The following is a 14,190-nucleotide window of genomic DNA, read 5'->3' on the forward strand; positions in this document are numbered from 1 at the left end:
GGATGTCTCAGAAGCTGCCAAAACCGGGTCATGAAATGCATTCAGCATCACCAAGAGGCATTCTGCACTGCATGCCATGAAACGTTGCAACCTGTACCAATAAAATGCTGTAATCCATACCAGTAAAAACTGCGTATAATTTTTCTGAACTAATTTTGTGACAGCAGCCATCCCTAAAAGCTTCTGCACTGCATTTTGTTTTTGGCTCGCAGGCACAATATCTAAATACATTGGCTCTTGCAGCTTCAACTAACCATTTAGTACATGGCCATACTGCTCACATTATTGACTTTATCTTATATTCAGAACAGAAATGGCTAAGCCGTCACTGTTTTCTGGACTGGCAGAGAGAGGCACATGGGAGACAAACGCATAACTGGAGACCTAAACATGGGTGTAAGTTGAACACTGACCATACTTGGCAGAATCACGCCCACAGCCAGATCCGCGCACACAGATCTGCCAAGACAAACAGAGCAGTACATGGTGTAAGCTGTGCTGCCCGTACGGCCTGCAGTAATACACCACTTCCTCCAGCTTTTTTTTCCTCCCATTAACCATGGTCAGAATCCAGCCCCTGTAATGTAATCTCTCCACCTCAGCCTTTCCACTCTCCGTGTTAGCTCAACTGTTTTATTCCTCTAGATCTAAGGACCGTGTTGTATGTCCACAGGGACCTCCTCGCAATGGCGCAACTGGTTAGTGCACAGGCAAGGACACTCCACAGATTTTAACTTGCTCTCTGCAGAACAGCCAAGGAAATCTGTGCTGCTTGAATGGTCCCATCCTACTTGATTCACTGTCTAGTGTTCCGAGTAGAATAGCGTTCAGGTTATTCTTTATTCTTTGCGAAAGATTTTTCAATAGAATAAGTTTGGTGATTATCCACTTGGCATTTGGAAGTACAGTCATTTTCTCCACTTTCAATTCCAGACACAAGAACGGCTTGGCTAGTCTGTGGGCTTCTTTATTCTTTTAAGAGGTATTAATCAAATACCGTTATAGTGTGTCATTTAGAAATCTGTTATAATTTCAAATTCAGTTTCACAGATTGGAAAGAGGCTTTTCCCCCCTCAATATTAGTATTTGTTTGTATTACATTTCTTGAGATGTAATAATAGTTTCTTTAAATGCTCAAAGATAAAAGGTCAAAAAAGATTGAAATATGTACTTGCACAAATAAACACAATTAATATTGCACCCAGACATGCCATTTTATATTTTTCTGGATTGTCTTATTGTACTGTAGGGAGTATACAACTATCTAAGATTGCATTATGAATAAGAGGAACAAAAATATTAAAACATATGCAGTTAAATACAATTGCATTTAACAAGAAATACTAAGCTTTAAAGTGATGTCAGAGGGGAAGAGTTGTAATAAAAAATTCAAAATCATGGTGGAATACTGCAGAATTGTTGTTTGGCGATGTTTGAATATCAGCAGATGACAGTACAATGAAGCTTTAGCAAATATATATAAAGGTGTTGCTGGTGCGAAGGTGCTGTTTCAGGAACAAACTAGAAAATAGATAATGTATCCTGGCAGAAAAAAAAAATGGAGCAAATGTTTAGAAAGATACATGCCAGGCACGCATTTCTTAATAAAAAAAAATCTGGAATAAGTTCTGCTTTTTGAACAACGCATTCATCATCATAATTATTTTCGAAGTAGGTAAGTTCAACACCTACCTGAAAGTCTCTAAAGACAATTCAAACAAGTACAACATAGGATGTGCAAATTGTATCAGCAAAAGCATTACTGCCAGACATTCTTACAAAGACCTGATTCTTCGCCACTAAAAGCAAATGGGAATTTTGCAATACGTTTTCAAGATCAGTAGATGAAACCCATAACCATGCTGAAATCCGAACACTGCAACATATTGAATCAATTTTGGACTCTCACTCTGCGTCACTATGAATGACATTAAAGCTCAGTATAAATGGGTTCCATGGCATTTACAAATTCAAATATAGTTTTGTTTTGGTTTTATTCTTGGAAATGTAATAGGAAGGTAAAAGCCTTCCAGTCCTATTCCTTGTTAAGGCTACTGCAATATTGGTAGTCAAAACACCGGCCTAAGATACTGTGGTGCCTTCTGTGTCCAGGTGTCATTTCTAGAGTGCTGTTTTATTGCTAATGTCTTTCTGAGCCATTATAAAATAAGCTTTCCTATCATTCAGACAGATTTAACCAACTATTGCAGAAAGGCTTCCAAATTACCCCTTTTGACGTGACTGCAGCTTTAAATACCTGTTTGCAGCTACCTGTATCCTGTTCAGCTGAATGCAGCTAGTGAACATGATAATTGCCTGCTTCCCGTGATCTAAATTTAAGGCTGTCTACATGCCCGGCTCCCCGCTGCGTGTCACAGCACTTCACAGGAGTACTTTGCTCCCGCTGCAGATAACACGCTCTGACATCCCCGTGCCACTAACTGCCCCTTTTTACATACCTCATCGCTGAAGCCTACTGAAAATTGCTTTCAAAAGCAGTCGTAAGACAGATATGGACTATTTGCAATAATCTTTAAATAATGGAAAATAACTTTCCAACAATTAAATGTGCACCTCCGTTGCATACAACTTCAGGGGCCAAATACATTTTTGTGAAAATCTTTTTATAGCCAATTTCCTGATATAGTAAATTCCAGTCTTGTACTTTGCAATGTACTTACCCCTGAGTACAAATCTGGTTCAAGAAAATTAAATTTCTAAGAACTACTAGCAGCACAGCCTATATTGACAGATGTACTCTTCTGCTTTCAGCCAGATTTTCAGCACATGTATCATTTTCTAGCTGGTAGTGTAAAATGTCATAACCGACAACTGTAATAGCAAAAAGATCTTCAGTGCATAAATTTCAAATATTTTTTCATAAGTTCAAGACATTCGAGGACAGTCATAAAATTTGTAGGAATATCCAGCTTAATATTGTTCTGTCTTGTCATGGAAGTAAACCTCAACCATAAAAAAGGAAGAAGGGCTCAGAAAAACAAACGTAGGAACTTGATAATAAAGGAAATCTTGCCCTAATTACTGACGCTACCCTTTACTTATTAGTCTAAGCAAAAACAAATGGTGAGTACAATTCACTTCTGATGGAGGGATGTTCTTACAACTCAAACATGGCTGGGCAACCCGTCCTGCACTCTCACGGCAGCAGAGGAAGAGGAGGAGGATGGACGGTATTGAATGGTATCAAGAGTAAACTAGGGTCTTAAATCTAGAAAGGGTCCTTGTGGGGAGGTAGCAGGGCACTGCAGGAAAACCCATGCTCTTACTGCCCGGGTTCTCCCTCCTTCACTGACAGGTTATTACAGTGTCCAGAAGCTGTCAGTCTAATACCTTTCACCACCACTAACATCAAGGAAAAGGATAAACCTAAATTACAGTATTTGACAAAACAGATTTGTCATCACTTATCTTTGGCTTTAACATTCAACTATTCTTAATTGCCAAGATGCTGCAAAGCATAGCATTTATAAAAATGACTACTCCACCCGCTATTTTCAGGACATAGAAGGACGACCCTTTCGCACAGCACACACCTGGGGTCTTCTTTAAGTGGGTAAAAGTATTCCCGTATAGCTAATCCATTGCATGAAATTGGTAGTGAAATTCACGGAGACGTAACCTTTAAACTACGCCTGAGCTCGGCTCCGTGACAGCTAGTTTTAGACGTCACATGGACGAAACACGAGCAGAGAACATGCTGCATAGCAGTGCTGGAGTTTCAGAGCACAGGTACGAGATGTGCATCTGGTAAACGCAAAAAAATCAGAACAGGGCTCTCGTAATTGGTAACGTCAACAGGGAAGCGACACACAGTTCCCTGTTCTGCAGTACCTACAGGCAGCGCGCGGTTGGGAAGGAGGTCTGCTTGTGCTAGGCCGCCTGCTATCTTCCTTCCTGATGCTTATTCCATTGATGAAAATGGAACGTCATTCTTTAGGGCAGTGCAATAAAATATTATTCATTTAGAAATTAAAAGTCAAAGGCACAGGCCTTTCTATCCTCTACAGTGGATATGATTATTCATATGGTAGAGAATTATTGGAAACAGTCTGCTTATTTTCCTGACTTGAAGGTCTTCTGCTTGCCCATGCAAAAAAAGCAAATGCCTGTTCGTCTACCTGACACATTTTTGTGATATTTATGTCATAACCAGGCGCTATGTCTTGGACCTACTTTTTCTTTTACTAAGTAAAATCACCACTAAAGATAGGGAGATGTTGTATAGTCTAAGAACTGCAATGTCACAGTTGGATTTATATAGCTGAAAACAAATCCACTAACTCCATTTTGAATTGCTCATTCACTCAGAGCACTAGTTTTCTGCAGAGCGTAGGTCTGTGTTCATAAATATTGCCAAATTAAGGAAAAACAAAGGTCATTACTTTTTTTTAAAGGTCAAAACAATGACTGGAGAAATCCACATGAAAAGAAACAGAGCTTCTAAATATAGCAGTGTTCATTTAACACCTCCAAAAAGATTCAAGAACATCTAATTAAAATTTACGCTTAAATACAAGGAAGTGACCTAAACCACACAGAAAAATATCCCTCATTTGGAGGCTGTGCTGCCTCAGCGGAAATTAGGAACCTGTTGGTGATCAAATAGCTACTGCTTTCATGATCTGGCTTTACTAATATTTTGCTATTTGCAAATAGCTTAGCAGAGAGTTGAAGGGTTTTTCTTTATATGTAATCTTCTTATAACCTAGAGATGGAACACTTGTTAGGTTTTGCTTCTAAAGCAAAACAGAGAGATGAATGTCTTCCCCCGTGTGTACTTATTTTGAGAAAACAGGTGAGGGATTTGGGACGCTGCAAGGGCGCAGCCGGCATGCGGTGTCCGCTAGGAAGCGTGTGAGCGAAGATAAAGGAGCAGACAGAGGGCAAGGAAAAGCAAAGAACCAAGGGAAGATCTCAAAGGGACCAGAGCTTATTCGAGCGAGCCTTAGCAGCTGGGAAAGCTGGGATCAAGGTGCGCAGCACTGAGGTCAAGCATCCTGACAACACGACTGAATATCAAAGCATATGAACATCCTTCTGCAGGGGCCCAAGGATGACGCCTGGTGGAAACAAAACTGGCGAGAGGAAATGCTGCTGCCTCCATTTGCTTAATATACTTGCTTAGTTTTCCTCCTAGCAGAAAGCATGGAGATGTATTTATGTCAGGGTACCTCCAATTTTCTGCAGATTTTTTATTTAGTTCATTTCTTTTGGAATCTTGTTGCTCCTATAGCACTTAATTTTCTGAAGTTAATGTTTTTCTTTTGATTTTCATACTTCCAGTAATTGAATAATTTTTATCACTGTTTTTATGTGCTGGTAAAACTACAAAGAAGAGGTCCTTTTTTCTAAGCTACTATGTGCAGCAGACTCTTTCCTTAATTGATACATGAATCTTAATTTATTTATTAATGAATTCAAATTATACTTTAATTAATGGACTGTGGGCAATATTCAGGATATAAGATAAACATTATTTTGCTAAACAAAACTCCAAAACATGTCACTTTGCTTTGGAGGAACCGGTATTATGTAATTTTTTTTTTCCTAAATATCAGGCTGATAAAGTAAACAAAATACGCGTATGTATACACATGTACATATAATCCAAAAGAAGAGAAGTAGTGAGCTTAAAGAAATTACGGTGGGGAAAGGAGGTATTTGAAGTTCACTTTGAAAGACAAACAGCAAATATGAAAATTGAATTTCAGCCTGTGGCAGGATGAAAAGTAATATAGTCAGGAGCAAACAACCTGCTTTTGTTTAACACTTCCAGCTCAATCCTAAAAAGAACTTCGGTATCACTCCAAACTAATAGTAGTTGAGGGGGCTCGTAAAAGGGTTGTTTCACTCTTTTTGTGGACAGAGAGCCTGAAAGCTGGCATGAACGAGCGCAGGGGCAGGACCTATCCGTACTGCTACCCACAGCAGGAGTCCGAAGGGCAGGAACGTCTCCCTCCCATCCCCACGGTTACTGGGGATGTCAGGAAACTCTTCTGCAGTGAAGGTACACGCACCATGCAACCTTCTGCTGCTAACCTGAATGACCAAAGGGCCAAACCAGATCAAACAGGACAATGCTACATAATTCACCTGCTGGAATGTAGAGGCCATATAAGAAGCAAATTGCAAGAATGAATGGCTCTGGAAATCGTCAGAATAAAAGCCTAACGATCAGAGCTTGCTTGTTCATTTGGTCTCTGTAGTAAGATAAGCAATGACAAGTATAATGTGCACAGTATCTATAGTAACTGCCTTGCTGTGCTCTCAGGAAATGGTATTGGTTACCCAGATTTTGCCACTGCACCATTCACTGCTTATTTTTTCTTATTCCATGCAAAATAAATTTTGGAAAAACACAGAAAAATCCCTGAACAAATTAATAACCTCTAAAATATAATACATATGTCTGATTATTTTTTGTCAGCCAGTAAAGGTTTCTTCATATCAGTGGAAGAATTTGTTTTAAAGGCCTCACCTAGCACAGATCAAAGAACGTCTGTCTGCTGCTGCACTGAGCTATCTGCTGTGCAGCCAGAAAAACAGGTGGCTCGTTTAGTGCAGTTACAGCAGTCTGATTCTCTCTCGTTTTTAACTGATCGGCAATGGCCAGTTTATTGTGTTTAAATAATTGTCTCGTTGCATTTACATTTTCTTTTGTATGCCGCTCAGCCGCACGGAGCTCGCGGCTTCACTATCTGTGAGTGCCTCAGAGCTCCCGACCAGCAGAATCATGAGCCAGTGAGCCACTCCAAACTGGTGGCCTCCATAACCAAGGAGGACTGCTTGAGTGACACATCCTTGCCCTTCTCAACTGTGGTGCCTGCTGTCATCAGTTGTCCAGCAGCTACTCTGCTTAGCATGCATTGCTAGGCAGGCCAAAAGCAAGCAGGACCAATTAATATGCTATCCCTTGATTTTAACTCTGTGTTTTTGTTTGCATTAAATAAAATGCTTCATCTTTTGTATAAGCAAAATCTTTTCACTACAGAAAGTGTTTTATAAATAGGTATTACTTCATGTCCCTTAACAGTGTGTGTAAACAATATAGTGCTAAACACAAAAAGATTGCCACCCTCAGAGAACGATGATTTTGGATGATTCACCGAGTGCTAGATCTTTCATTTCAAGCCAGTCATTTATTGGGAATGGTATTGAGCTATAATGCACAGAGGCAGCAGAAAAAGCTTTCTGCCTTTGAGAGACCAAGCTGGTTTGTACAGGAGGCACACAAACCATCTCTTTGGAGAGCAGCTGTATACACCCTCACATGCAATAACTAAATTCAGTGATTAATGGGAACAGTGATGTGTCATCTTCATATACTAGAAATGTACAGGAAAATAAAAGTGAAAAGTACTATGTGTATCTACTGCAATTCTCTCGTGCTCTTGACACAAGCTGTAAGAGGATGACGGGGTAAGAAAAGGTTCGTAGGACTGTGTGAAAGCCATGAAAACTCCAGTACTGACTTAGATATTAAACGGAAAAGTCCTTTCTTAGTTCCCTAGGATGCATAATTCATTTTGATGGACACACAAAATCATCATTACTTTTTACAGTCACTGTGATGGTAACACCAGGTTAATAGTCACAGCAATGTTCAAATGTGAGTTAACATGTGAGTGAAAATGAAATAGTGACAGATCATTCTTTCCTTTTAACAGTAGGACATTTTACACTCTCTGGTTTGAGCAATCTCCAACTTTTACAGGTCAAAATACTAAATATTGTAGCAACAACTTCCTTTAGAGCCATTTAACATCACTCAATAGTACAAATGGCCCAATCCCATTTCCACCTGAGCGCAGTGGGAACAGGAGCAGCACGCAGTTTTAATATCATACACCAATAAACTGTTCTTTTTGCTAAGAAACTCACTGTAGGCTGAGCCCCCAATACTCTTGGCATTCAGTATGCATGACATCAAGTTACACTAAGATCATATGGAAGAGAAGCATAGGCAGAATCCGGCCACTCAACCAACCATGGGCTTCTTTTATGTGACTTTGGTTTTATTTCTTTTATTTTTGCAAATTTTTTAAAGATAGTGTAATTAAATCTTACCTCTTAAAGGAGCCCATGATTAGTAATTTGTTCATCACAGCCCCTTCAACCTCACCGAAAAAGTAGCCAGTCTGCAAGGAAAGAATGCAAGAAATTACCAGAAGTGTGGGTAAATGGCAAAAAAACATGGATACAATTTAAACTGGCATATTCTAGGATCTGACAAGAGTGGCTTTGACAGTTACATAGATAGGTTTTCAGAACTACTGCTATATAAAAACTGAAGAGGACTTCTCAGTCATGGCAAGTTATAGAGATTACATTATTACCCCCGAGCAGATGTGAGCGCTTATACAATAGATTGAGGTACATTATATAACATCTAATATCAGAACTAAGAGCCATTCAAACCTAAAGCTCGTAAGGGAAAGACACTAATCTGATCACAAACTGTTGTGATTAAAACGTTACTGAAAAAAGATATAAACAGGTTTTGAAAGGATTTCATAAACAGTCATAAAGAAGCATTGTTTATAATTCCTGCATGACCTGTTTAAGGAGCTGGAACAGTACATTTCATCAATCGTATAAATTTTAACTCCATTCAGAGTCATTTCATACTTAAAACCACTCAGCCTGATGAATTACCCATTTTGTCGTTGTTCACTAAATGTGGACTAATAAAAATAAATCTCTGTTGAGAAAACAAACATTCATGTTATGAATTTGGTATCTAACGTGGAAGAGACACCATTATCTGCAGCCATTCATGAGACATTCAAAAATCTTGCACGTCCAGCATTTTTGCTAGTTCCGGAAGACATTTTTTTATTTTAAGGCCTCAGCTCCCAGAAGGATTGGGTATGTTCTCTGCGTTGTTTAAAGGGAGAAATCCCACAATTTATGGGGGGAAAGGGCACTGCGCTCTCAGATTGCACGGATTCCATAGGCTTGGTATGAACTAAACCCCAATTCCATTACGAGGAACTTAGCTGACCTCAAGTATGCACCTGGGAGCTCGCAGGCAGAGAAGTTACTGCTCTAGCCAAAAACAGGCATTCCTCCATCCAAAGAGCAAGTATTGCCTTTTCCACTCAGGGGAAATTTGGAACATTCTCCAAAACATGCGGGTGTGTAAAGTTTCCTAGAAGCAAGGGGCACATTTGTAGTTTATATGACTACAACTGCTAACTTCAAGAGCCCTAGATGACTGATGAAGAAAGATTACCCTAACTACGGGATAGGCAGTCAGTTAATGTCAAAAAGTCTAAACCATAAAAGACTAGTATAACTTTAGATAGTAATAAACCTGATTTATCAAGTTGTGCTTCAGTCTTATAAAGATATTTCAGTGGCAGCTCTCTCCACAAAAGTTCCATTTGTAAATACTAGTTCTCTCCCAAACCATTAGTACTCAAATTGTTATTACTTTTCTTACTACATGAGGATTTAGTTATAATTCAGATGAAGAATTACATTGCCCATTTTCAGGAAAAAACATTCCTAGAATGGTTCAGGTCATTTTTGGCATTTCCACAAAAATGCAGTGCAGAAACAACCCGACATAGGTGAGTAATTGATAATGTTTCATGCAGCTTCCCTATCCCTTCCTCTAGTCCCAATATATAGAGTGTAATACATACATACATGTCTGTGTGTGTGTATATACATGCACACATATGTATACATATATGTACATACGTATACACACACATAAATGATCATATACTAATATTTTTGTGTTAGTTGACGTTATTTTTTATAATTATGCTGTTTTATACACATAGTCAAATAAAGAGTCAACTTTAATGACCATCTGAGGCTTAGAGCCCTCTTAATTAATTGTTGAGTTCAGCAGCAGTTAGGCACACAAAGGTTTTTGAGGAGCTACCAGCGCTGGGCATGGCAGAACCAGGGAAGAGGACCTAATTCTCTCATTCTGTGAAATGCCAGGAAGTGGTTTCCCCACTAAATATGTGCCTTAGCAAGCAGTGACATAGGATCCAGAGTCTGTAGGTCTTACTGGCGAGGTTACTGCAAAACAGACATCACCTGTTCCTTCAGCATCCACCAGCACCGCGTGATTCTCAGCTGTTTGTCCCTTAGCCCAGAAATCAGGTACCAGCATGGCTTGTTTTCTGGACTCACATGTGTTTGATGCTGTACTAGCCCATGGGCAGGAATAGACATTGCCCCAAAGAACTTAAAATCTAAGTCTTTTCTAGGCTAGCTCTGGTCCAACAGCTGTCCATAATACGGTTTTCACAGGAAAAAGTAATGTCTAGTATCAGGTAACCCACCAAAGGAAAAATCTCTTCCTAATCCTATTCATTGCCTAGACCCAACTACCAATTAGCAAATCAGTTACCAGTCAGAATTAAATAATTGTGAAAATTAGTTCAAAAAAGGAAAGAGGGAGGGTGACCAGAAAAAAAATGTTTAAAATGGATCAAAACTATTTTACAGTGAGAGCTATTTCCAGGTCATTGCTCATCTATGGAGAAAATACAGGTTTGATAGATAAAGGAAAAAAAAATCCGAGCTGTTTTGAACATAATGCAGTTAATGTTTAAGCCATTTTTATTTCATATTATTTTATGGGTACACCCTAGAATTACATTCACAGAATGCTTGATGTTCTGAAGGGATGGAAGCAATAAATTTAATAAGGTGAAACAAAATAATCAGTTTCCGTCCTCAGTTTTGAAAGTAAGATGATTTAAATTGTGAAGACAGATTACTGTACGACACAGTGCATCGGTTTAGTGGTTAACATTCTGGTATGGCATTGGAAGCATAATAGTTTCAGAAAAAATGCATTTGCCTTGTTTATTGCTTGCTAATAGACTTTTTAAAGACTCAAACAAAATGTAATATTTGCAGCAAAGGAGAATAGGAGCATGAGGAAAGGTTATCTAGGTATTTTTGAGCTATGCAAAACTGAAAAATATCTGCATTTTGCCTCCAGAAGTGTCAGATTTCAAGCTTTTAATATAAAAATGAAATAATCAGTGTAGCTTATTTTTTGACATTCACTTTGAATTTTGTACCTCTTCTCTGATCACTCGTTTAAGTCACCCAGAGCTCTTTTCAATAGTTATGTTTCTCAGCAACCAGCTCGGTCGTAACAAATTTGATTCACGCGAGGGCCAGGCGGGAGCTCGGATGTTCCCACTCGCTACCCCACAGCGCAGACCCTCCCGGCTCGGCGGCGGCGCCGCCTCAACCGTTCTCAGGCAAAGGCTACCGAGGATGGTGGCGGTCTCTGCACGAGGTCTGCAGGGCCGAGCAACCGCGCGGTCGCTCTTCACTCGTTCGTCCGCGAGGTCAAAGCAAATCGACGTTTTGAAGGACCCCCACGTTAATCACACCCCCTGCCCGTCTAGCGAGATGCAGGGCGCTGAGTTTTAACCCCTCCGGCACTGCCGTCCACTGCAGAAAAAGAAACTCTTCGGCTAACAGTTCTGTAAAACGCCCTCATTACAAGCTGGAACGTAAGCGCTCTCTGTCCCAGCCGCCTCCTTCTCTCTCCCAGCCTTTCCACGGGGTAAAAACGCCACCGGGAATTTTTCTTCTTGGAGTAAAGATTTCTTAAGGAAGGCAGACACTTCTGCAGCAAAAAAGCTCTTTAAACAGAACATTTGTGAGTTCAAGAGCTGACCCTGCCCCAGAGGGAGAAAGAAACTTAGCTGCTCTGAGAGAGAATATTATTTGTTGAAAGAATATTTTTAATCTTATATTACTAATTCCTTAACATTTTAAGGCAACAGCTCATTTAAAAATACAATTAATTTTATGTGTGCTAAATGAGACAGTTAAATAAAAATCTTTCACTTACCTGTCTATAGTCTTCAGACACTAAAATAAATCCATTATTATCTATCAGGTAACAGTTGATTGCCTGAAAAACAATAAAAGTATAATTCCAACTTTTAATCTTAAGATACAACAATTTTATTACTTAGTTTACTTCAATCCCAAGTGCCTTCTAAAAGGATAAACTTTTAGCCTCAAGTTCTTTTAATGGCTCCCACAACTTCTAAGTGAATGTACTCTCAAAGTATGTGATATTACTTCGTTTAATTTTTATGCATATCCCATTTATGCATATGCAAAACAAAGATATATATATATATAGAAAAGGATAACGTAAGATAACCATAAAGAAGCGTAAAAAGAACCAGGTCAGTGTTTTTATAATCCATTCTTAAAAGTATTTCCTTATAACAAAGTTTGGAAAGGTATAGACCCTTGCTGCTCCTGATGGCTTATTCTGTGTTTGGAGAAAAACATCAGCACAATGTCATTACACTAACGATGTACTAATTAAAACACAGTGTCAGCCTGGAGGACCAACAGGGGACTAGGTAATATTTTTTAATTTGTTCAGAGGGGGAGGGGACCAGAAACTTCCGTAAAAGAGGCCCCACAGGTCTCTTAAAGCTTTCCAAATTGTGTTTTTAATTGGGAGCTGGATTTGAGGTAGGACTGTTAGCTTTTCGTAGGTCAGACTTATAGATTGTATAAAACAAGGTAAACCCTAATCAGTGCTTCCCTCCAAACATGCACGCATTGTTTTAACCTCAAGTGAATTGCTTGCTACAGGCAAAGTTTTAATTACTGTGCTTCAGAGTTTAAACATAAGGTTCAGCTCAAACCTTGGTATTACTCAGTTTCTCTTCACTATTGCTAAATACCTACCTCAGCGTTAAATCTCTAATGTATTTCTATCACTGATCTAAATCAGCAAATATTTTACTAACATTCCTTAAATTTTCTGTGACATTAGTAAAAAATAAAAATAATAATAAAAAAAAGTTCTGGCTCTCAGCATAGCAGTGCTCATGGTTTTCCTTTTAATTTAAAATCATTCTTGCCACAAACGGGCTGAACAGAGAGAGTTCATGCTATATTCTGCATGTCCAGCAAAGTATCTCTGCCGCTTTAGAGAGGAAAGCAGTTCCGCTGCAGTAGCAACGGTGCAGGATGTTGCGAAAATGCAGCCTGATCGCTCAGGCGACATTTCGATGTGTCTGATTCCCATTCTGGCCACCTATTAGTGCTGCTCCGGGTGACCAAAGAGGGGGGGAGAGTTGAAGAAATGCTAGCTTGAAAAGTTTAGCTTTAAAAAAAAAAAAAAAAAAAAAAGGCAAAGAAACCCAAACTAGGCACAAGTTTGGGATGGATGTCATCAGCTGCAGATGCTGTCGAAGACTCAGCGGGGCAGATGCCCGACCTTGGTGGTGCGGCAGGGGTGGCATTTCAGGAGCCCTGCGGCTCCAGGACGCTGCTTTCCTGAAGTCCATCACAAACCTCCCACTCACTCTAACAGGAGAGGAGCTCTTTGGAAACCCTCCTCCGCAACTGCTTCTGTGCTATTAATTACGGAGGAAGTGTGGCACAGCCTAGGGGATGCATACTTGCAGTCTTCATGCGTGAAAAGTGAATCAAACAACAGTGCTTTAGAAGCAGTATTTCTCCATCACTTATAACTCATAGGAGTAGTTGTGCTGGACAAGGGAGACCAGGCTTCATCTCATAGCTTACGGCTTACACGTAGTTGGGAAGACTGCCAGGATTTGATAATGACTCGCCATGTTTCAAATCTCTAAGCCATAGCTATTTGTTAGCATTGTTCAGAATTTAAATAGATGTTAACAGCTTAGCATTACAATCGGAGAGAGGCATAAAGCAGTGAGTGGGTTATATAGCTTTTTAGAGGTGTGAGCAGATAACAGGTTTCGTATTTCAACTCATTTTAGAAACATTAACACCAGGAAAATGTTCATTCAGGACTGCATTTAGCCATCTACTTGCCAGTAAGATAAATAACTTTCTTTATGCAGCACTACATTAAAGAAACATTATATAAATGAAATTTAGCATTGACAAAGGACAGCGGGGTACATTTACTTGTCCAATACCTCAGCATGAATATTTCAAATATGAGATTAATTCATGGGATAGTGGCATTTGCATAGGATAGAGCAGTGTGAAAGGGCTTTAATTCACAACGACTCACAGGTGTCGGAGGTGAACTAAGCACTACAGGTTTGCCCCAAGGTTCAACTTCAGTGAACTTGAGATTTCAAGGGGAACGTTCCACAGGTGGAGAGTCCCTGAGCTTGTGAAATAGAGTAGGCATGAAGTCCAGAACAAACA

The 14,190-nt window shown here is 39.5% G+C and overlaps 1 protein-coding gene across 1 annotated transcript in view; it reads right to left on the minus strand.

Moving 5' to 3' along the window:
* The window catches only part of CACNA2D3 (calcium voltage-gated channel auxiliary subunit alpha2delta 3), a 457,522-nt gene that overhangs the window by 29,243 nt on the left and 414,089 nt on the right, over nt 1–14,190 (minus strand). Inside the window, exons 30-31 of the mRNA XM_062585399.1 lie at nt 11,867–11,929; nt 8,089–8,159 (exon numbers count right to left, since the gene is read on the minus strand). Of these exons, the coding sequence (XP_062441383.1) occupies nt 8,089–8,159; nt 11,867–11,929 (134 nt within the window). The remainder of the gene's footprint in view (nt 1–8,088; nt 8,160–11,866; nt 11,930–14,190) is intronic.

This window comes from Rhea pennata, chromosome 12, assembly GCF_028389875.1.
Source record: "Rhea pennata isolate bPtePen1 chromosome 12, bPtePen1.pri, whole genome shotgun sequence".
Taxonomy (NCBI): Eukaryota; Metazoa; Chordata; class Aves; order Rheiformes; family Rheidae; genus Rhea; species Rhea pennata.